The following is a 25,061-nucleotide window of genomic DNA, read 5'->3' on the forward strand; positions in this document are numbered from 1 at the left end:
AAGGGTAAGCCCCCCCCCCCCCTGTCCATTTTCTCTGTTATCACAGGACACTAATGATGTCCTGAGATAAGCATGCAGGTTCAGTCCTCGTGAGGTGAGGAGTTCATTTCCATATTTCATAATGGGACCCCATCAGTCAAGCTAGGCTCCTCTTGATCTGGCTCGAAGAAGCGGTCTGTGGATTGCACCTAACCAGATGAATAATGTTCTTTACTTACATCCTATTGTGTAATTGTGTCTAGTATTACACACCTTATAAATGGAGATCCAGTAGTCCAGCAAAATCTAATATTTAAAATTGTTTATAATTGTTTTATCATTCACTTCTAAAAAAAAGAAAAACCTGCAATTTAAAACAAGCAGGATATAGAGAAATGTATTTAATTATAACATAGACATTTATTAAAGGAGGACCAAGTAAATTGGGGATAATGTGATAAAAAGAAACGAGAGTGAGCAAGAAAGACAAGAATGTGAGGGTGGGGAGGGGAGTGGTTGGACTATGTCTACAGGTAGGTTATTCCTCTCTGTAAACATATGTATCCATTTGTCCCGTGGGTGCGTCCCCTTGGCGTTCAGTTGGCAGTGGCTGGGTCACACCTCCATTAGGGGCTTTGTCACAGTGATTAATAGCTCCTTCTATCATCTTTAATTCACTCCCTGATGATGGCGGCCCTGCTCGCTGCTCGGGGTAATCGTGTGATGTATGAGTCCGCCCAACACCTCATGGCAGAGGTGAAAATCATTCCACCCATGCAGATAGCAGGCCTGGGAACAAATGTTTTCCCTTTATATAAAAATTAATGAATTTAGCATTAGGAGAACCAGCATCTAAATATATGGCATGTAAGTGTGTGTGTGTGAGTGTGTCAGAATCAGCGTATGTACTTTCCTATCTTAATGGCCAATTTAAATGGGAAGATAATACTGTTTTCCTTATAATTTTGCACTAAATCTTTTGTGTTCACCTTGAGAAGCATTTTCATTTTTTTTACATTTGCTTCCTTGTTTTATCATGTACTGTCATCTATGTTATATTGCAGTTTGACCCTTGAAGTTGCTGCTGCTACTCCCCACTGGAGTTCCCCCTTGTCATCCCTGAAATCTCTAAGAGCTCCCTCTTTAATGAATGGGGTCAACTTACAATGATGTAGTATTGTTCTTTGCTGAACAAACAGACATTGCTGTTTGCTTTAGTAGGCAAAGACACACTGAGATGATCATCTCGGTGCAGTGTCCGTACCTTCCTGACACGTCTAAAACGAGCCATGGTCATTGACTTATCAATCATCTGCACATGAAAACCACAATTTTGAGAACGCTGAACATGGCATATTTGCTTTCAGCTAACGTTTACCTTACAGAAACGTATATGTTTATGAGCTGAAATGCTCTCGTTGAGTCCAGTGGACGGGGGGGGATTTCTGGTCTAAATCAAATATAAACTTGGAGACTAGTGTGAGGGGGGAAATGTCAGAGGAGAACCAGCTATGGAGGGATACAGTTACCTTTAAAAGCGCTTGTCCCTCTACCATATGGCAAGCTTCACATTCGGTACTATAACTGCGTTACACAGTCTTTGTGTTGAAAATCATTACATTGACTCCGAGAGCCACATTGGGTTTCATGCCCAAGTCAGCAGAGTTTTTAAAAGACTTTTCCTTCAAACACACCAGGCCCACACAGTGTGTGTGTCAAACACAATAGATGCACAGACACTGTGATCAGGTATTGCTGCAGGAAATGACCCTAAGAAATACATACTGGTTCACACACAGAGACTGACTGTGCTGCTTACCACAGAAAATGTATAAGAAATGGACAGCTCATTCAGCAGACATACATTTCGATGGGATATTATGATGCTTAACTTGCAGAGGGAAAACTGATCATGTCCCACTTATACAGTAGTTGACAGTTGTGCGTTCATTTTCTCCAGACATTGCTGCTTTGACCTTGCCAAAGTGGAAGCCACACATTTAAGGATATTAACACACAATTCCCTCGGCTTATCTTGTGCTTCGAGTTACTGCTCAAACTTTGTGGCAGCTTGAAAGCTTGAGAGTGCACATGGAAAAGTTCAGCGGCTGTGTCCAAGTCTTAAGTTAATCTTTCAGGTTCGTTTATGACCACCTGTGGCCAATCACGGTGACCGGCTCAGTCAGTCAGCGCAGATACTTCATGGCCAGTGAGCAAGAAGTGTGTGTGTGTGTATGTAAGTGGATCAAAGGTTCCGTGGCTGACAGCGCAGTGGTACAGTGTCACACAGGCAGCCCTTCAGGAATGTTAGTCAGTGCAGAGATAGGTTGTAGAGCCTCATTAGCAGAGCCCTCTCTCCCCTTGGCCTGTCAGCCTGTGTTATGTACAGCCCACCACAGATGCACGATAGGAGAGCAGCAGTTTCTTCTGGATCATTTCCGGCTTTTAGCATCTATCTGTCTCACAGTGTGGTACCTGGCTGGCAGTCTATCATATCAACTGAGCTTGTTGTTTTTGTCTGTTTCCATGTTAGGGGTTTCCAGGTGATTCTCTGTATGTGAATGTGTCTTTCTGTCTGTCTACCTATTGCATGTCATTGTGTTTGTATGATTTTCTTCAGCGCTGCTTGAAACTGTACCCACAGTGTGAATGACTCAATCCCTGTGCCTCACCAGCCACGTGTGCCACTCAGAAGAAGCTCAGTGTGGGTTCAAGGGTCTTACTTCTATATCCTGTTTCACCCTATTCACAATTAACCCCAGTGTGCTTTCCTCTGTTTTCACTGAACAGACAAAAAAAATCATACAGGAAAAGGAAATATAAAACAGTCAGAGCAGTACAATGCAGAATGGACCACTTACCCACCTCAATCAGCATTGGCACGAACAAATGGCAAATGCTGCTGTTGGAGTTTGTTTTTGTTTTACTCTCTCTCTCAGCCTGTATTTGTTTTTTTATGTCATGTTCGCTACCTTCATGAACTCTTGCTCTTTGCTGAGCTCAACCAAAACAAAATCTGACTTTGTTACATGATACCCGACTTATGCGACTCTCTTTGCTTTTGGTTTGGACTGAAGTTAATACATATGCACTGTTTTACATCTGTATCTTCCGATGTTCAAATAGTTATATACACTAAAGGAATCATAACTTGTTGCACACTTTAATTTGTGACAAACCAATGGGGGCACGGATGTCACTGAGTATCACCCTCACGTAGAGACTCTTTCTGTTTTCTCCATAGGTGATGGTGACGATGAGTTCACCCTTTACTCTCCTGACATCTTAGACAATGTGTGCGGCTCTGATGGTGATCCCACACCTTCTTCAGCCCTGGCAGAGGAACCAGTGTCTCCTCTACTGTCTGATGATGAGGCTTCACCCCAGGACCTCTTGTCATTCCAACACCCGAGCAGCTTTCTATCCCAAGAGGATCTGACTGTTCCCCTGGACTTTGAACTGCGGGAGTCACTGGTTCCAGGTGGAGGCCTGGGCATCTGGAGCCTCAGGAAGATAAACATTGGGGAGTGTTTTGGACCATATGAAGGAGAGCACATGCCTTTTCTCCGAGACCCCAATCAAGGCTGGGAGGTAGGAACATAATAGATAAAGAAGAGTTAATGTACATATTGTTAATGTGGTCTGAAAGGGCTCTGTCAGACACATAGATGACTGACAGAGTTTATTGTTTCCTTAACTTTGCTGTAATTGAATGTCAAGCATTCATAAAAAAGTGAGTTTTTACAAACCATATTTTTCAATGGTTTTAGGATGTATTGTATGACCGCTTGTGAAACATCAGCCTTGTTTTGGTTCAAGTATAAACATGAAAATTGCAGTCACACTGCACCAGCAGTAGCACACATTTTGACAAGAGGAGGGGTTCCTTGGCCAATATACACTGTAGCATTTACATTAGTCCTCTTTTTATTTCCTCCCATGTCGTCATGTTCACATTTAGCCCAGTGACCACAAAGCTGTTGTTGTCATTTGTTGCCCAGTGATGTAATGTGAGCTCAGTGCCACTGAAAGACAGACAGTTGAGGTTGTGCTCTTAGCTCAATTAAAATGAAAACCCATAAATCCCTTCTTCATCCTGGTTAGGGACCCAATGTGGCCATTGGCAAAATCACATATTGGTCAGCTACCGCAGAAATCGAAGGCAGGGTCACAGGACAAGGCCAAAGGTTAGATGTGGTCTCTATCAGTGTCAGCATACTTGGTTTTTATAGAGCAGGAGGAAGGGCCTTGCAGAGTCTCATTTAGTTTCCCAAAACAGATCCTCTCTAATGTGGATGTGAGGATTTAGTACTTCATATTTAGACCTTTGCCCCTTTGAGGGGCAGAGCCAAGCTCTTTAAGTGTAGCTGACCATGCAGTTCATGAAGTGAAAAGTAACAGGTTTTTCTATCTCTTAATACATTCTACCAAACCCTTAAGTCCACTTTAGTCTTGCACTTAAAAGACGACTGAGAATGCGTTGGTAAAGTACCAACAATTGGCTCATATAAATAGTTTTGGAATTGAACTAGTGCTTCTTGGGTTTGCATCACAGAGCATTTCACTCGCCCATCAGCTCTGACTCAGTGGTTTTGGCTCAGACCAAATCAAAATAAATGTCTTTCTTTTCAATCGGACTGCGTTTCCCCCAGGAAACAACTTGTACCTCATTATCAGCTGCTGGGTGAGATGCAGTACACGAAAGTCTCTTAAACTGAAATAAGAGAAGGAGAGAGGAAAAAATAAAAACTTTTTTTTTAATAACACAAGAATCTTAATGAAACAGCCCATGTCTTTTACAAAGATATTTACAGCTGATTGAACAAGCTCCCTTGGTTATTCTTTTTTTTCCCATGGAAAGAAATAAAGGATAAAGGAAAAAAAAGAGTTTTCATGAATTTTAATCTGGTGGTAATTTATGGGCAGCATGAATAATAATATGTATTTAAAAAGCTGCGGAGCTGGGATGTGAGCGTGCATGTGTATGTGTCTGGGGGCAGGCACGTTGGGGGGGGTGGGGTGGTGGAAAAGGGGTGTCCAAGATAGGATCCTGGCGAGGCAGCACTGTATCACAGTGTTTAATTACCACTGTGACAGCGAGCCATAACTCTTTCCATTAAGTAAATAAGTTGTAAAGAATTTATGATGAAATGCCACATTATTCAGAATGGATATTCAGTGGTGACATCCCTCTGCATTAAATATGGTAAACGCCATTAAGCCCTCCTGACCCTCCCTCCCCTCCTCCTTTCACATGCCCACCCGTTAACCATCCCTCGCCCAGCATCGCTCTCTCCCGCCCCCACCTGCAAACTGTCAATATGCCAATAAGCCTGCGGAGGGTCTGTAAAAATAAAATTGATTTGCTAAATGTGAGTTAAGATAGATATGTTTGCTTTCATCATCAATTCTGTGCGACGCAGCGAGGTGATGTCACCGACCAGGGAACGATAAAGTGGTGCTCCCATCTGGAGCGTTTGATGGAGGGCCCTGAGCGGCTCAGGCCAGTGGTGACAGACTGGGGGAAGTTTGTCACCAGGGAGGCCACCGCTCCTCTGCGCCATCACCATAAATTTGGGGGCTTTATTCATAAAGGGGAAGAGTGACTTATGGCGTCCCATGATGCTTTATGAATTCAGGAATGGTGACTTATGGGAAAGATAGCTTTGGTAAATAAGAGGTAGGGAGGCAGCAATGAGCAGTCTGTCAGGCTGAGACGATCGCCTTTGTACGGTTGTATGCAGAGCTGAAGTGCTGACTGTGCCAGCAATCATATTCCCACTGTGTGTGAGTGTGTGTGTGTGTGTTTTAGCAAGTATAGTTAGAGAACTGGGTTTGTGTTTATGAATATAATTATTAAGGTCAGATGTTATCTGTGTCACTAGAAAGAAAAGTAAATCAGGCTTTAGAGTTCTGCCTTCTTATCTTTTTTTTTCTGTTGTTTTTCTAAATAACAGAAATAGATGTTTCACATACTAATGTTGTGAAATCTAATCTCTTCACTCAAAAACACATACAATTATTATTCTTTATTTTTTTTTTATCTCTCCAAACAACCCAACTTCTTAGTATAATTTAAAATGTATTTTCATGTTAAGGACTTTGTGTAAACTGAAAGGAGAATGGACTACAGTAACTGATGCCATTTGTATTTAAGTAAACTGACATTTTAATCAAAACATAAAATAATGAGACCAAGAGTTCTGAAATTAATCCAAACATGCAAGTCAAGAGAAAGTCAAAGTGGTCAGGATCAGATAACAGTTGTTCAAAATGTTGTCTTAAATTGGTGCGTGACAAAAAACTTTTGACAGTATTATCGGGTTAATCATTTTATTTGTCTATAATGTACACGGTCGTCTCTCTTTTTCCCGTATTGAGTGACAGATTAGGGATGATGTGTCCTCCACTATCCCACACTTTTCACATCTATTTTTCAATGGCTTTGCTTCGAAATACTCTTAAAGCCTGGATGCCCTCCAGTCCATATTCTGCTGTCTCTCTCTCTGAGTCGTTAGGCGCATTGAAATTCAAACTCCATTTGTGTCTGTCCTCTTCTCAGCAGCAGCAACAATAAAACTGAGCGTTAGAGTCCGGGAGAGAGTTATCCAACACTCAATGAGCCTTTGAGCTTACCCAAACTCACAAACCCACGGGATTATGGGACCTGAGTTCAGAAAAGTAGGTGCCTCCTGCTGTAGCAGCAATGGGCGGGGCAGGTTAGGGGTGCAAGAAGGGGGGTGGGATGGTTAGTGGGGAGGGACAGGGGCGCTTACGGCTTTTGTGCACCTCTTGAGTGAGAGGCGGAGGTGGAGGTGGAGGCAATAGTGGTGGTGGTAGTGGTGATGGTGGGGAGGTTGTGAAAGAGATTAGCAATGATGGTGAATAGGAGTGGAGGATTAGGTGGCTGGGCAGGGCCTTTCCTAGGGCTGCCTGTCTCCTGAACCTCCTGTTCATGAGAGGATGGGAGGATGGAGGGAGGAAAAGTAGATGCCTGACCAAGGGGAGTTCCTCCTTTAAATTGCTGTCAGTTGAATCTTTCATGTCTCATGATCTAATGAGAGAGAAGTTTTCTTTATTATTTTTATTAGACATTTTTGCACAAGTCAGACTTAAGCATCTACAGTCTGACCTGCACGATCATGATGTGTCATATTAACGAAACAGCAGAAACAAACTCGAGCAGGTAAAGTTTTCAGACCGCCTGGTTTTGCAGTACGCACAGATATTATGATCTGGAAAGGTCAATTGTTGGATTTTGTGAGTCTGTGGCGCATGCATGTACACATACACTCTTGTGCGTGTGAGAGTGTAGATAGAGGGCGTTTCGAGAGGGCTTTTTTTTTGTGCACGGATAAGCTGCTGTCCTGAATGAATGCAGATGTCTCTGGCTGGCTGTCCGCCTGTCCTCTGTGCGCTTGACGGCCTGTCACCTCTCTCTGTCACAGGGAGAAAGAGCCACTCTCAGGCCTGGCTAAAAGCTCCTTAATCCCTGAGCCCCTACCACATCCCATCCACTGTCAGCAGAGATGGCCCTGCCCACAGCACCGCTTAGAAAAAGGCAGCCGCTAGGGATGAACCTCTCTGTCACTCACACCCCTCTCAATGGACACACATCTTCACATTTTCTCACATACGTACACACAAGTATAGTTATAGAAATTCAAAGTGGAAAAAGTCCCATGTCTGCAAAGGCAAAGTGAATGGCGGATGTCAGTGCATTGTGCTGCATGAACACAACAGCCACGCTGACATCATTGTGGGACTTGTTTTCTCTCTTGAGGAGATTGAGAAGAACTGGATGCTGAGACACTGTGTGCAATAATGAAGAAGCAGTTCACAGCATACACTTGGGTCTCGCTGGCACTTAATGAATTGTAAGGAAGACAATAAAGACCATTAACATCTATTGTGTGGGGCCGGATAGTGCTCGGAGGGAAATGTGTCACCGTGTAGACAGAGTGTTCTGAGCAAGTGACTGTTTTTGTGTGTTACGAGAGCTGTGCCACTGAGGAAACATCTATCCGTTAATTATAACCTTCGTTGGTTGTAATTACAACTGTGCTCCTGAGCTCTGGGTGTAAGACTAGTACTTGCAAGAAGTATAGTTGGATAGACCCGAGTGCAAGATAACTGCTGGGTGTTACTGCTAATGTTGAGTGGGAATGAATTAACATGCTCTTTGATCACTATGATATTTCTATATTATACTAAGTTGCTGTACACTAACCACACTTTAACCAGACTTAATTTATCATCTATTTTGTCTGTTACATTCAAACTATTGTAAAATTAGTTCACACAAGGTTAAGCCTGTCAACACCACATGATTCTCTCTGTGTTTCTTGGTATAGCACTGTTTATATCTTGTGCACACAGGAAGTTTATTGTCAAGACAGATGGAGGCAACGGCAACATTACACTACTAAAGTGAGAAGGCTTTGAGCCTGACTGAAAACTCTCACGAGCACCCACAAAAGGTTCCCGAAATTAAATATCGTGCTCAAATATCCCTGTGTTGTTCAGCAGTTTGACAGCATAAAGGCTTTTTTAGTATTAATTGACAGAGCCCAATTTCAGATTTTTTCTGTTCAAAAATACAATAGCAGAATAATAACATCAACAACAACAATCACTCAAAATTGAGCACTGGAGCTTTTAAAAAGACGTCTTCATCAAATCAAACAACATCATACAGCAACCAGTCACAGTAAGTGTGTCTAAGAACAAAGCTTATTAGCTGCAATATTATATTGTACAGTCATTTGTAATACTTTAATGGTCTATAGCAAATATTTATTCAGTTGGTACCAGTCGAGTAAACATCATGTGCATTTAAGCTGCAGTAACCATAACTCCCCTGGCCTCTTACTTCCTTCCCATGGTGCAGAGTGTGCAGCCTCCTGTCTGTTAAATCAGCCCCAGTAAATCCTTCAGCCATGTGTGTGTATGTGTATGTGTATGTGTGTGTGTGTGTGTGTGTGTGTGTGTGTGTGTGTGTGTGTGTGTGTGTGTGTGTGTGTGTGTGTGTGTGTGTGTGTGTGTGTGTGTGTGTGTGTGTGTGTGTGTGTGTGTCTGTCTGCTTTTGTCTCTGCCACTGTCTGTGAGGGTGATGAGCTCTCCAGCCAGCAAAACCGGAGCTTGATTGTCTTGGAAGGGAGTGATGTCCATTCAAAACCAAGACAAAACAAGCTGGGGGTCCATCTCCCTGCCTCTAAGTTGATTGGTAATCCCTTTCTTTAGGTTAATCTGTTGTTTGCTGGTGCTAGTTGACGCTGTGTGTCTGTTTGTGTTTGGTGGAGGGTTGTGGGGTCTTATTCAAGTTCCAATCTCGTGTGAGAGGCGCTATGGGGAGACGAGACTTTCACAAAAAGTGTCAGATACTGTACACAGAGAGATGGTGGAAAGAGGATTCTTCTACATGAGTGCAGGGATCAGTCAAGTCTCTCATTTCTATCAGAGGAATTAAAAAAAGAAATGCATTTCTGATTTCTCTCTCACCCCTCAGCACCCACCGTTCCACCTTCTCCTCCTCCTTCCTCCTTCTCTGTCTGAGTTCCCAGCAGGGAGGGGAAGCTAGGTTAACTAACTGAACAAAGTCAGAGAGAATTGTAGAAGGACAAAGGCAGGCGTGAGTGGGGGCTATGCCAGTCGGAAGGTGTAGCCAGCAGCACAATACCAGGTGAAGGAGGCTCTCGACAGGGGTCCATCCAAGCAGGGCAAAGGTCACAGGCCTTATTAGATCTGAAGTGAATGGAAGGCCTCATTTGATTGAGGAAGGAGGTTTGGAAAAGGAGGCTTCAGAAAGCAGTTCACCTGTTTTGAAAAGCTTAGAGAGGGGGCATGTTTCCCCATTATATTTGACCTGTCAGGATGCAGACAAAAATCTAACTAGTTGATAGCACATGGTGGGAGTCACAACACAAACGTAACACATCCTGAGCTGGAAAAAAAAAGGGGGAGACTGATTTGATCGGTAACATGCCGGGCAACCTCAATAACACAATGACAAAAGTCTAGACAGCCGCAGATATAATAGAATTTATATGTAGGTGCATTGAATCAATGGAGCAGTATAAATGCTACTGCCTCGTAACATACATTTACATCATCCATCCTCAGTTCTTATTGCACTCTGAATGATCTGTGGTATGCACACAGCAAGGGAGCTTCAAACTCACTGCCAAAGCCATTATTTGTTAAACATAAGAGCATGTGTGTGCTATAGGAAAATGAGGGCGCATGGCATGTAGCAAAAATGCACCTGCTTCAATTAAATTCACCACATGGATTAGATATTTATGTTGCTTATATTGTTGCACAGGTATTTTTTAAGGTTATATACTGCTCTGATTTAGACTTTGACTAAGAATGTGAAACATCAGCCGATTAACTGACAACTCAATACGGGTAGTAAATGAAAGTTGTAAAGTGACATCAGCATTGACGGGTATGCATAAGAGAAAATGACTTCAACAAAGTTCAGGTTTGGAATTAAACGCACCTCAACAACTGTCTACACAGCTTCCCAAGGCACAAAACAAAACTTAAAAAAGTTATTTCTCAGCACTTCTCAGGTACCCACAAAGTTAAACCAACATAATAGACCTCATGGTGTAATACACACTGCACACAGAGTCACACTAAAATATGCCCTCTGCACTCAACACAGATAGGAGTGAAAATTAGGCGACCCCAAAACAGCAAACAGGAAACAGAGGTGATGAATACCGTGTGCGGGGCCACAGAGCCAGGCTCATAGATACCTTATCGAGGGGGATTGATAGGGAATGGGCCTTCCTTTAAAACACACTACTGATTGCTTCCAAATGTCCATTCAATGGGGAGGGTTAGACAGGGGGGGAGAGACAGTGACTCAAGGGCATAGCATGCAAGATTTTTATTGGTCCAGCCCAGGGAAACAGCGAGGGAACAGCTACTCTGTCCTGGCTTTCCTGCCCCAAGTCGCTGCTAGTGCTTAACTACCTTTCAGATCACATTACCCAGGCAGTAAATCTAAGCACCGGTTAACACAAATAATCAAGAGCTAATACTGCACTACGAAACCACTTTCTCTGTGTCTGTGGTCAGAGCTGTGCAAACAGGCACAAGCCAAGGCCCTCTGTCTTCTGAACCTCTGCCAGACTCCCCCTCAGTCTCTCATGGCTATTATAACCTACACACAGTCACAATGTCCATACACTTGGGGCATCCCTTATGGAGTGTGCAGCTTTGTGTGTGTGTGTGTACTGTGTTTGTATCCACTCACATGTTTCAATCTCTCTCCTGACGCCGTGCTCCACCTCAGAAGGTAATGGGACAGTGCGGTAGTTTTAGAGCTTATTACAGGGTTAATCGCTAAAAAACACCGGCTGGGCCACATTTAGGTCGGTAACACCGTATCCCTCTTTCAATTACTCCATATTGCTGCTCCAATTAGAGTGGAGCAGGTCCAAAACCAGAATTGAGACCTGCCAGTTTTTGAGAGAGAGAAAGCAGAGGCCCCGGGTGGCTGTAATGAGGTCTTAACCCTGACTTTGCTCTATTATGTCATAATGCTTTAATTTGAGCCATATGATAGGCTGCTGTGCACTTCTATGTTATTGGAAAGTCAATATTTGTGAGCTGGCCCTGTCTGTTCACCTCAGATGTGCCCGTGGAGTAAATGCAAAAACCAAAGATTTTAGAGGGTCAAATTATTGACATGGGAGAAGGCTAGGTTATCCTAGTTGTATTCACTGCACCAAGTTATTAAATAATTATGAAAAGAAGAAGTATGATATGTATTTTGGATGATAGATGCACTAGTAGTCAATAAAAAGTGTGATTCAAGCACCCCTGTAGTCATGGAATTACCAATAACATGTGTATTATTTAAATCTCTTCAGCTAAGCACGACACCGCATCTGTAATATCCACTTAACCAAGTAAGACAGTAATACAACACATTTTCTAAAAAATAATTATGCTGTATTTTATTGTTTGAGCATTTTATTTTGCATACATTAATTTCCCATGAAGCAATTTTCACATTATGGTTTCCCATTTTAAGCTATAAATGATACAATTGCTATAAATAAATAGGTAATTAACTTTGTTTGAAATTAGTCTGTTTGATATAAGTATATCTGCCAATATTTTTTGGCTTACTTAAACTTGTTAAAAGTCCTATTTCTGTATTTTCTTCAGATCTGAGTAGGTCTTTCCCTCTTAACATGTAGCCCTGTGTTGGTGGCCACACACCAGAAACCAGCTGATCATGATGGCTTCACTAAAGCATGTTTTTAGGCCGACTATTGTACCCAGTACCAATTAACTAACAGTGTATTTGTTAATAGTTTGTACAGTGCTTGAAGGTCATATTTTAAATTAGCATGGCTCTTGAATTTAATGGGGTTAATTACCATGGTAATAACCCAGGACCACATCCTGGTCAATAATTGTTTTGTAATTGGTTTCAGGTTGCATGTAAAAAAAAAACACTTCATCAATTCTTGTCATTGCATAATTACAATCTGGGCTGTTTAATCATATTCAGAATAAACATAAACAGCATTTCTATTAAGGACTGAGAGCTGTAGAGTATATCTTTTGAAAGAGGTTTTGGTTTTTACTGTACCTTCTCATACAACTAGTCACTAGTATTTACATATTTACATAATGTCTAATAACTGCTTTTCTTCTACTAGTCTTTTTTGTTGATGATACTGCACTATAGGTTGCATATGCTGCACATCAGACTTTTTTTGTGTTCTGCAGAGTTGAATTTCTTGTTTACACTCTGACTGACTCCAGGAATGTTATTCTAACTGCATTACAGCAGCTTTTGTAGGGTATCTTTTTTCATACCCAGTATTGTTCATTGTTTGAAGACATCAATTGGGCAATAAAAAAGCAATGCTTATTGGATATATTGGATTAGACATCCAGCATACTGTATGCCCATGTGTTTTGTATTATATTTCTCTGAACTTGAACACGGGACAAGGGGATTGAGCTGAACACATGGCAGTCACCCTTAAATCCACAGATAAATGCAGCTCACTCAACCAAAGATGGTGAGGAATAGATAGTGTTTCTCCTCCTGGGAGAGAGAGGAGGGGATGGGTGAGACTGGGATGAAAAAGTAGTTAAAACACGATTAAGCGTAGCAACCAAGAGGGTAGTCTCTGCACAGATAGGATCGGAAAAACTTGACAACTGGATCGGGAGAAAACAAGAGTGACAGATGAGGCTGGAGAAAAAGAAAATATACACAAAGGAGGAGAAGAGTACAAGAGAGTGAGAAAATCAGCCAAAGTGAATGAAAAAGAGACAGAATGAGCCCTCGGAGGGTGGAGAGAACTCGATGTCCAGTACGTGCCAAGGGAGACAGATTTCCCAGTAGACTATTCCCAAGTGTCCTCCTGCAGTCTGTAATAGGATTTTACAGGCTACAGCAGGTAGTCTGTGAGGGAACTTTGTTCATGGGCACTCTCAGATAACGGGTAATGCAGCCCAAAGGTTCCTCCACTAAACAGGGCACTCTGGGAGTCTGTCACTCCCTCGTTGTCGGCCTGCATTGTCAGCACCAATCCGTCACAAAGGATTTTTTTCCTGCAAAACTCAGTGGCCATTTCTTACATCTCCAACAAACTAATTGTTGTCTCCAGTGCTGGCAAGCCACATGAAGTCCTAATGAATTAATGTCTTCTGCACGAAGTCTTGCAAAATCTATTTTTCAGATGAATTACACTTTGTCATCAGTGCCAGGTTAGGAGAAGAAACAAGATGAGAGTTTGTATCGTTCGTATTCTCTCCTCCAATTGTTCTCTTTCCCTCGGCTGTTGTATGGCTCAATCCCTTCCCTCCAAGCCACTTTATGACAGGCATTGTGATATGTCTTAAGAGTTCTGGGCTTATTCTGATTGGGCCATGCAGTGCTTCTCTCTGGTTGTGAGTGACAGTGGGATCAGATCCAACCACCACCCAGGACACAGAGCCATAAATCATCCTGCTGGCACGGAGCTCCACTTCCTGAACAGCTACCAGTTCCTGCAGGGGACAAAAAGGGCTTTGTGGGCTTTAGGCAGCAAGAACTTCTCCTCTCTTTGAGGATTCTGAGGTTTACGAGTGATGCTGTGAGAGATTGTGGAGGAAAGAGAGCAAGAGCAATAACACACATACTCTGTCTCTCCCTTTTATTAAGTAAGTTTAACAAGGCTATGTCCAGTCTATATGGCTAATAGCTACTGAATGTGAACACCTGTTGAACAGCAGGCCTTGATCAGATCAGCCACTCTTTGTGATTAGCTGTCACCATGGAAATTTCCACTGGTGTCATTACACTAAGATAAAGTCATCATCCTTCAGTTTCTGCAGGAGCCCAACTTGCCGATTTCATCACAGTTAATGTGAAAAATCCGACTGTCCCAGCTGCGGCAGCCCTCGCCAAAGGTGGCCTCCCTCCATACCGCCCTCCTTCCTTTACATTCCTCATTTCCACCACTCTCCGTCCTCCCTGTGTGTTTGGATGGCTCCACCTCACTGTCAGCCTGTGAAGGACGGCTGTTTTTCCTTGCAGGCCAGATCAAGACAGGAGATTGGCCCCAGGGGGGCTGGAGATGTGAAGCTTCTGACATGTCCCGTAAATCTAGGTTGTCCCATCTCCACTGCTCGATCTGCGCACAGCAATGAGAACACCAATGAGGCGTGAGGATGAACATTCCTCTGGCTGTTCTCACACACCATAATACTCCACTGCCCCTCTTAGCTGTCCACCTCAGCAAAAAGTCCATCTTTGCACCCCTGGTGTAAAAAGTCCCCAAACTCCAAACTCATTGCACATAAAAGTTGTTACAAGAAGTCTATGACTTTGTGTTTTTGTTAAATGATGAATATGAAATGGTGTGTTTTTCTAGTGTCTAAGAGAGGCAGTGTTGTTGTACTTAATTCCCATATTCCTCTGCCATGTCTGTCTCGACCCCACAGCATGGAGCTGGCAGAGCTCCGCAAACATAAGCAGACTGACTCATATGCAAACATAATTCTTAATATCCTTGCATACTTCCATGGTCTCATATTAGTCCCACGTGTGAGGCAATTTTTGACCTATCAGTTTAAAGTTTTACAAACAAAACAGCTTTGACTGTTACGTGAAAGTACTTCAAATGAGAATTCCTCTCAGTTTTGTTTCATTGCGTTCAATTTCGTCGCTTTGCTTTTGTGTTCGTCACAAACGAAAACACAAACCCACTCGGAGAACTGGAAGACAACTGGGAAAATTAAGGGAAGGGATGGATTAAAGTGTACCAACAAAAAAGTGCATTGACCAACCAACAAGTCAACAGCAGGCACACTGTGCCCCAGCCATGTGGCCCCCTTTCCCCCCCCCTCACCCAGCCAGCCACGTTAGCTACGTTAGCCAGATTTTTCACCCAAATGGAAATGAAGCCTGTCACTTCCATGCAGCCTCCAACCGCTCTGTCTGTCCAATCCGTCACGGAGCGCCAGCGGCCGCAGAAATAGGCCTGCCACTCTCACTGTCATCTGAGTAACGGATGTCCCATCGTTACCACAGGGCGCAAGCAGGCAGCACTCAAGTCCACTTTCACTCCGCCTCCTCATTTTTCCCCCATCCTCCTCCCTCCTCTTCCTCTCACTGCCTCATCTCAGTGATGAGCCTTTTGGACCTCTCAAGGAGTTCAAGGTGTGTGTGTGTGTGTGTGTGTGTGTGTGTGTGTGTGTGTGGGTGTGGGTGTGGGTGTGGGTGTGTGTGGGTGTGTGTGTGTGTGTGTGTGTGTGTGTGTGTGATTTCTTAGAACACATGCCTGCATTTGTTGGTCTTTTTTTTTTTTTCAGTATGCGATGAATGCTCCCCCAGTCCCCCATCAAGTCTCAAAAGCAGTGGTATAATAGGAGCAGGGGTGGGGTGAAATAAATTGTGTCCTGGACTGGTAACCTAACAGCCATCATAAATAATGTAGACCTATTTGAAGGGGAAGATGGGGCATTAGAAGCTATTTACACTGCAGGAGCCATGCTATCGATCAGCATGGGACGTCCCATAGATAAGAATGGGATGATGTCACGGTTATTTATGGTGATTCCCGATTGTAAGGCTACAAAGGGGATTTCGGGGTGACAGCATCATCAGTTTTTGGGGGTCTGGGTGGGAAGTGGGGGCTATGATGCATTCTGTCATCAATGGAAAGATCAGTGGAGTGGTTGTGGGAGGCAATGTGCAGTGGATTCATGCTCCTGACACGACGCACACACACACACACATAGACAACTTAACTTGCACACACAAACACCAAAATGCATGCATACAAACACACACATGGAATGCAAAGATAAATGCCACTGGTGTGATTGGGGTCTATAAAGTGTAATGAGAGGTGATGGCTTAGAGGATATACAGTACATCTCTGTCTGCCTGTCCCAGATTCAGCACTGTAACATATATAGTGAAAGCAATAAAACACTGGCTCTCCACTGGTGTTCTCTGAATTGAGCCAAAGGCCATATTCAATACGAGTCTGAGACAGAATTACCATTCAGGGATCGCTGGTTGGGTCACATAAGTGCATGAAACTCGGTTGTGTTAGATGAAAATTTAGGAACTGTGAGATATAGAGACTGGCTAAGGTGCACCTTGGGATTTGACTTGATGTCGTATATATATATATATATTTTTTAAACTGGAGAGGGGGGAAAATAGTGGGAGGACATCTTGGAAAAAGAAAAAAAAACCTCTGAGGTATTTAATTACAAATCCAGCTATTGGTCACAGAGGTATCACAGAAGTGTACCAGTGTATTATAGTATACACACAATGAATGTTTGTGATGTAACTGATTGGGATTCACTGAAACTGAATTATCAGATTAAATTATTCAACACAAACGTAATCAGGGATCAGGAACAGTTGTCAAGTATAGTATGTTATAGTAAAAAGTTATCTTTGAAGTTTAATTTGCTGTATAGCAGTCACACCACACTTCACACCTGAGTTGTTAAAAACAAACAAACAAGGGAATCAGGAACAAATGTAAATTTCATGCAAGCTTAGTCCTGTATTTATTTTATGATGTAATATTTTTGTCATTGATGTTGATAATATTGTGACATATGAAGTAATTGTTGCCATTTAAAATATTAATCCCTAAAAAACGACTATAGACCAACAAAAGTGTGCATACTTATGCTATAAATGGTGCCGTAATACAGTAACAATGTCGCAATACAGCAAAGTAAATATATTTAGCTCTGCCTTAAGCTCTTTAAATTGTTAAAAGTGAGCGAGTGAGAGAGAGAGAATGGTATATAACTAGAGAAAGAGAGACTCCTGGAGCTGAGGGAGATGCAGCGGTACAGTGGAAAGAAGAGAACAGGAGGGGAGTAAAAGTTGGCACGACTCCACAGTGTTTTCTGTCGCTGGCCCCTCAGAGCAGGAACATTATTGTGAATATTAGTTCAGAACTTCTGGCATCCATCCAGACACTGGCCTCTGTGTGTGTGTGTGTGTGGTGGTGGGGGGGGGGGTTAGCAGCAGGGTTTGAGCCCCATCATACACACACCACTACTGCTATTACCCCCCCAACCCACCCCACCCATCTCCTAAGCACACTCAAGACTAGAAAGGCTCCACAACAACAAGATGTGTGGAGCCTAAAGTCCTGCCCAGCCCTGATAACAAGTCCCAGCTTTTTAGAAAATAAGCAAACGCATGTGGCTGTTTGATGTCCCTGCCTTATCTCTGGTAACTTTAAATTCTCAGAGAGTTTCTCCAGTGAGATTAAATTCCATAATTAATCTTTGAGCCTTTTTATGAACATTTTTTTTGAATTATTATAAAACAAAACTTTTGCTCAAACTCAAAAAGCTCACAGCTGTGTGTTTCTGTCAGGTGTCTTTTATGCCGCTAATGAGAAAGTGGCTGAGAGGCTGAAAAAGTCTACTGAACTCCATAAGGGCTTGATTGCTTTCGACACATTAATTTGTGTGATTATATTTGAATAAATGGTGAGCTAATTACCTATTGTGTATGTGTTTGTCATGGCAGGGCTCTGTGCACAGTCTCATTGACTCTTGAGTGCAGCTAAATACAATTTCTTGTGTGAAAATCATGATTATCAAATTGAAAATTCACCTTTTGTTTGTTTCATCAGAGGAATGAAGCTTATTTATTTCTTTAGTATGTATTTTTCTGCCTGCTCCATAAAATACTCTACAATTTGTGTATTCCTAAATGTCAGTGCTTTAGGAGACAGTAGGTTAACAGACAGCCTGGCACAGAGATGAAAGAAAAAAAACACAGAGAAACACTAAGAGACAAAAATGTAGGAGTTGGTTGCAGTGGGAAGAACACACCACCACCCCCCCCCCCCCCCCTTCCAGAGGAGGAGGAGAGCAGAGTCTATTCAAGGTGAACAAGGAGACAATGCAACAGGGTCAATGCTGGGTCAACAAAGTCTGTGAACTGCAGTGTACAAGCGGTGGCAGGCAGCGAGTGAGACGGCAGAGGACAGACAGGTGAGGTGTTTGTATTCATTCAAAGGGTGGGGACATATAATTATTCCTGCACTTAACAATACGGCAACACTGATGCTGGGTGTCTGTGTTTCTGTGTGTGTCTGTATGTGTGTGTGTGTGTATGTGTGTGTGTGTCACGCACACGTGTGTACGTTTTTATAAGGTTTGAAGGTTTTGTTAAGGGCCTTTACAACAAAGCCCTCACAAAGGTCATGTAGCTATGAGTATCTCTTTCACCTTTCACCCATGACCCCCCTCAGCCAGCCAAGACAAGGGGCTCAGTGAGGCGTCACCATGGTGACATTACCAGTGGGTCAGTGAGGGGACAGATAGGCTATACGTTGTATGTTTTTACATACACCTGCACGCATAAGAGTATTTTCAAGTGCACGTGTGTGCTCTTCGTCCTATGATCTTATGAACTAAAGTGTGTCCGTTTGTCACCTTTAGCGGTGTAGTCTGTACAGCAGCGCACATCAAGGTCTTTACTGAGGTTTTTACTCTATTAAAACAAAAAAACAAGCAGCCCCCTCATCTCCAAACAACCCCAGTGAGGATGAGTCGAAGGTCTCTATCCCAGCCTTCTTTGGGGGTTGAAAGGGGAGGAGGGAAGTCAGGGTTTTGTCTCTCACCCACCCCCCTTTTGTGAGACTACCCCTTGTAATAAATCTGGATCTGGTAAATAGCCCATGAATAAAGAGAGATTTTATCCTTGGTGGCACAGGGAAGATTTAGTGGGCAGAGGCAGCGTCGCCTCTCTTCTGAACAACTACAAAGTGGTCACTCAGCGAGCCTTAAGAGGCATAAAAAGCCTGCGGTAGTTCATTAAATCTCTAGCATGAAGATGGGTCTGCTGTGGCTGTGATTTACGGCAGTCAGGTGCATATATTGGCGGTGGCACTCAGCCCCACCTCTCATTCTCTGTCTGTCCCGATGAGGAAATAACTTAGCATGCTGCGCTATTTAATGGCTGCATAGTTGGGAGACACACAGGGAGAGGGGCATGAACATTGGGAGCAAAGAGAAAGGGAGTGGAGACGACAATGGTGTTTTCCCAACTTGTTTCTTTTTGTCATAGTTGGAACAGGAGCATGAAAAGATACCTGTGTCTTTCACATCGATCATGGGCCATTTTGAGTGTGCAGTTCCAGGTGAATGTGTGTGACCTCATGAGGAGTCACTGGAAGGTAAAGAGAGTAAAGAAGAGTCAACGCCCATTCAAAGTGGCATGGCTCTGGTATGGTTCTGGTTATTGTACCCATTTTTTTTTTCACTTAGAGCATCAAGGTTCCAAGTGGGACTAAAGCCAGTGCTTGCTGGTGTGAAAGCACTGTCAGAGGTCAGTTCAACTGGCTTCTTAGTTGTGGTGAGACACGGAAATGGGATTCTGGCTGCTTTCACTCTCAGGATTTTAAATAGTTTATTCAATTCAATCAATTCATGTGCCACTCATGCCAAAAAATCATGTCTCCTTCACTGTCTTGACAGTGACCTTGCTGTAATCACTATACCTTCTTATTCACCTAGTAAAAAACAAGTCACACTCTCATTTTTTTAAATTAAATATTTGTCTATAGATACTTCTTTGCTATCAGGCAGAGGTGAGAGGCCCTTCACTTTTGTCCCGTTCAAACATTCAGGTGGGGAGAATTCACTGTGTCATCATAATCTCAGTCACTAACATTTTTGATAATGCTGTCATGGAAAAAACTGATTCATTTATTTGCCAGTCAAAGTTTACAGTGCACAGGCTCCATACCGACTCTCAGTTTGGCTTCACTCTGAGCCGCTGGAGATCACAGTAAAATGCCAGCATATTTACTTTTGTGTAAATGACTTAATAAAAATGACCCTGCAAACTTTTACAGCACATGCTCTAGCCCTTCTTTCATTCTCTCCTCTGATTAAGAGGGTCATGTTCCTGGGGACAATCTGCAAATCTGTTATTCCTTTCACTGAAGGACAGCATAAGGGCAGATAAATGCAATTTACCATGGGAGTACCACCGTATGACTGCCCCAAATAGGATGATTTAGGCTCGCATTAATCAAATTCAGAAATGTCAAGTTTCCTTTTCATTTGTAAAATCTCTTTCCTCCCTCTGTCATTTCTATCCTCCTTTCCTCCGCTTCTCTCCTTACCCTTCATCCACCTCTCTTTCTTGCTCTGGTGTCAGTATAAAGATGTAGGGCCTGATCAGTGGAAGCTGAAGACCTAATAGAGAAGTAATGAGAATAGATCTGCTGGCTGCCGGGCTGTCTGCATGTCCCGGTGCGCCGCTGTGTTCAACCGCTTATGAAAGACACGAGGGGGAGAGTGCGATGTGCTCTGGCCCTTAGCGCAAAGATAATATTCACTGTTTTATCCACCTCTGCCTGACAAATGACTGTCATTAATCAGAAGCTGCAGAGTCTACCTTGTGGGTGTGTGTGTGAGTGAGAGACCGGTGAAAGAAAGGGAGGTTCAGAACCCACTTTGCCTTACTTGATATTTGTGCAGGGAAGAAATGCAAATATCCACACACCAGGATACATACACCTTAGAGATCTCACAGATAAAAGACATTCCCCTATCAATTGATGGGGTTGCCTCCTTGGAAGATTTATCTTAGACTCAAGCTGTCATTTGTTTCATACAATGAACCAGAATAGAATTGAAAAGAGTGAAAAATCGATAAAGCAGGAGTCTAGAGACAGGATCCGTAGAAAGTAAAAGTGCGGAGGTTAACGGGCACAAAGGGCCGATGTGAGGGCCAGTCGTTGGCCCTCTCAGTAGGTGAGGTGGCAAAGAGAGAGCGGGTCCAAGGAGGGCCTTTGTGTGAATGAATGCCTCACACCCTCCAATGTTATGATGGCGAGTCATTAATCACAATCCTGACAAAATACACAGTGACCAAAATTTACACACTTGGCAGTCAAGCGTTTCACACACATGCAAAGGAGTGGACACAAGCACATTATATACAAGGACATATCAGAGCCCAGCCCTAATTCACACAAACTGTCTGCGTCTGTGCATACATTAGTATGCGTGCCTGTAATGCTCTCTAATTCACCTCTTCTGCTCGGAGACATACTTCACGTCTCCTGTGGACAGCAGCGGTGATTGCCAGATAACAACTAGTACAGCCATGAAGAGGAGTAAATACAAAGAGCTACTGGACAGGACCCAAACTCAAGCGTGTGAGAAAAGCTCTCAATCTTATTTATTTTGTTTCCTTTTTAGAAAAATGTCACGCACACATTACTTAACATTGCTGCCATGAAACATCTCACCTATCCAAAGTTACAAGCTGCATAAAAAATCGATATTGCTATAAGGGAGGTCTAAGTAGCTTGCTATATGATAGGACTTGGCAGCCAATAGATGAGAGCTGCTGGCCTACAGTGCTGTTATCCTACACAGAGGCTCCACTCTCTCAGTTGGCTCCTGGCCCTGGTCCTTCCCCCTGGCCTCAATCTGGCCTTGGTCTGGGCCTGCTTGTCCCTGACCCTGCCAAACCTCCACCACATCCCCGAGGAGCATCACTGCATCTCTAATCTGCCCCACTCTGCTCCACTTTGCCAAGTACACACACCAACCGAACGCAGGAATGACCTGCGAGGCACACTGCTCCGACTGTGAGCACCGCGCACAACCTGTCTCCTCCTGTGACCTTCTCGAACCAGACGCTCATATTTTCATTCATCTGTATCTGGTTCTGTTTCTTTCTGACTGTGTTGCTCTGTTGCACACACACATACATCTAATCCAAAGTCGTTTGACACTGGCAGCGCTTTCCTATGCGCTGATGCCAGTAAGTGAACAAATGACTGTATGTTGTGTTGCATGTTGTCATAGTGAAGCTCCTACACTCCTCATTTATAACTCTCAGACTTTCTCTCTCTTGTGCTCGCTCTCTTTTTTGTATCCCAGTAAGTGAAGAGAGCTCTTTCATTTGCTTCTTTACCAACTAAGGCAACAGTCCCACCTTTCCAAAATGTGATTCCCCTGTTTTTATTCTCTCTGCAGAAAGTTATGTGGTGCAAAACATCTATCTCTGTTAATTGCCTTTCTGCCATTTTTCAGCATTTCTGGATGTTTACAAATGAAGAACATGTTCAGGACAAACTGAACCACCTTTGAATGGATTTAGGTTGCTCATAAGTCTTTCTATTTGCCTCAGGTAGGCTTTACCTCTCCAGACTTCTCCAGTTGTTTCTGAAACACCCTCTCTCCTTCCTGTTTCTTTCTTCCTCTTCCCTCTTGTCCTGTGAGATCACAGAAGTAACAGAAAGCACAGAGGGGTTAAGCCCCAGCTGAGATGTGCCCACCAGGGAGCAGCCTGCTGCTGGAGCAGTGCCGCAGCAGCTAAGCTGTTTTAACTTTGGGAGACCGCTAAGTTACTGTGGTCACTCACAGGGGGGATCCCGGTCCCTCCTCACAGGGAAGCAGTTCACTGTACACTCGAGGAGGAAGAGGAAGGGAGGAAGAGGAAGAGGGGAAGAAAGGGGGTAATATTGGAGACGTATGGGAGCAGTTTTGCCGTTGTGCCTGAGCAGTGTGAACCTTTTACATGATGCAGTTCATTCTTAGTCTTTGCCCGTGGCCTGCTGCTGTATCTTCACACGAAGACTTCAGCGCTGACTCCTCCTGCTGTTTCTTTAAACACGGATATTGTCTCACTGCCTGTCACCAGCTCCTCTCTGTGAGCCTGTGTTTGTGTCCGTCCTGAGAAGAATGTGCGGCCTCCACATATGAGAGCGTTTAACAGGGCTGTAGCCGTTGCGTTTAATAGTTCTGGTGATGATAATTGTGGGCTGCGTTATGGCTCGTTAAAACCACTGCAGTAAGAATGGATTTCAGGGCTGTAATTGCAACTCGTTAGAATAATGCCAATCAGGAGCTTAGGCCCAACCCATCGCCCGTGTTGATTCATTGCGGCCGTCACGTCGGCCTCTAAAATTTAGCAGCAGCAGAATCATCCATTTAAAACAAAGAGAGAAAAAATGACAACACATTTTAAATAGCATTTTGGGGTTTTATTTCTGTCATGTGGACTTCATGTGAAACGTTTTCAAAGGTTTTTAGTATTATTTTCACTTGCTGTTTTTATTTCCCAGTGGTAATGGGATTCTCAGACTTTTGCTCCTTAACAAAATACCTCAAATTCTATTAGTTCTCAAACAGTCCAAGAAGAGATTTGTTAGTTTTTTTGTTTGATTTACTTTCCGTTTGTTTTACCTAGCAATTACAGTGAAAAAACACAGTTCTTTGAAACTGTCAAAATGTGGTAAGAGGCCACGTTCTTCGACAAATTAAAAATATTTCCACCTCAAAAAAAAAGAAGATGAAAATTGCCTCCTCGTTTATTGTCTTATAAAATTTGCATTTGAGCTGGCATTGTTTCACCTGGTGAGTCATGTTGTAGAAGTTGGAATCAGAGCCAGCTTTGGCCACGCAGGCCTGGAAGTGGAAGCTCTGATGTGGCCTCTGTCCCTGTGAGGGGGTGTGCATAGCTGCACATGGCTAGTGTATAATTTAAGATTTCTGGTGAGCTAAATAGCAGTCTAGCTCAATAGCCATCAATATGGTCGCTTGTAAAAACGTGCCTAGGACCAGTTGGAGGCTGGCGGGCTTGTTAGGTGCTGGAAATGTTTGAGGCAGGTGGTGGAGGGCCAAGGCCAAGGTCCATATGGATCTGATCACAGAACAGTAGTGCCAGCTTATGGGGTTTTCTTGCTTTATTCCAGCACATGGTGTCTCTCTAGTTCCTTCAGTGTGTAGCTCTGTTTCTTTGCATGTCTCTACTAGTATAAACACTATCCTTGTGAGGACCAGTAGTCCTCATGGAGACCAAAACATGGTCCCAATGAGGGAGAACCTCATCACTGAGGGAACTGGTTAAAGTTTAGGGCTAAGATTTAATATGCATATACAGTACTTCTCACTCTCTCTATGTTCTCATCACATAATTCTAATCTTCCTTTTGATTTACTTAACCCCCAGATTTTATTTAATGTCTGTTTAAATAAAAATAATAAATCTAATTTTGTCGGATTTATCTACAGCCTTTTGGAGAGGCATCTAACAGTACAGAACAAAATTGTCTTGTTTTCCAAGCCGCCTGACTTTTAATCACAATGTCATGTTTTCAAATGAGCAAAATGAAACCCTTCTCCCCTCTTTGTCTCTAACCTCAAATATTTACTGTTGGCGTTGTCTGTTGGCAGTGGGTGAGGAAGCAGGCGGGTGGAGGGTTAGATGTGCACAGAACTCTGCAGTGTGCCTTGGCCAGGAAGGCAGAATGTGGGCCCAGCTCAATCCAGCCCTGAGGCCCCGAGTACATAGCAGAGCTGCTTAATTGAGATCTCAACATGACATTGAGTGCTTGTAAATTACAATGTGTTGGCCAGACAAGCAAGAGAAGCCTTCATCCCAGCAGCAGCCCCACAAAGGGTAGTGTAGTGTACTGTATTTCAGTTATGTCTGTGTGTGTGCATCGTAACGCTTGTCTATGTCCAGTTCTTCAATAGTTCTTTTGTGTGTCGTTATTCCCTCGGCTGCTTTATTTCTCCATTTACGAT

At 43.3% G+C, this 25,061-nt stretch overlaps 1 protein-coding gene across 1 annotated transcript in view; it reads left to right on the forward strand.

Annotated features, from left to right (window-relative positions):
• Positions 1–25,061, forward strand: part of mecom (MDS1 and EVI1 complex locus) — a gene marked incomplete at its 5' end in the record, with an annotated part of 125,763 nt that overhangs the window by 38,120 nt on the left and 62,582 nt on the right. Inside the window, one exon of the mRNA XM_083887259.1 lies at positions 3,224–3,570. Within this exon, the coding sequence (XP_083743385.1) occupies positions 3,224–3,570 (347 nt within the window). The remainder of the gene's footprint in view (positions 1–3,223; positions 3,571–25,061) is intronic.

Source organism: Microchirus variegatus (genome assembly GCF_963457635.1).
Source record: "Microchirus variegatus genome assembly, chromosome: 3".
Classification (NCBI taxonomy): Eukaryota; Metazoa; Chordata; class Actinopteri; order Pleuronectiformes; family Soleidae; genus Microchirus; species Microchirus variegatus.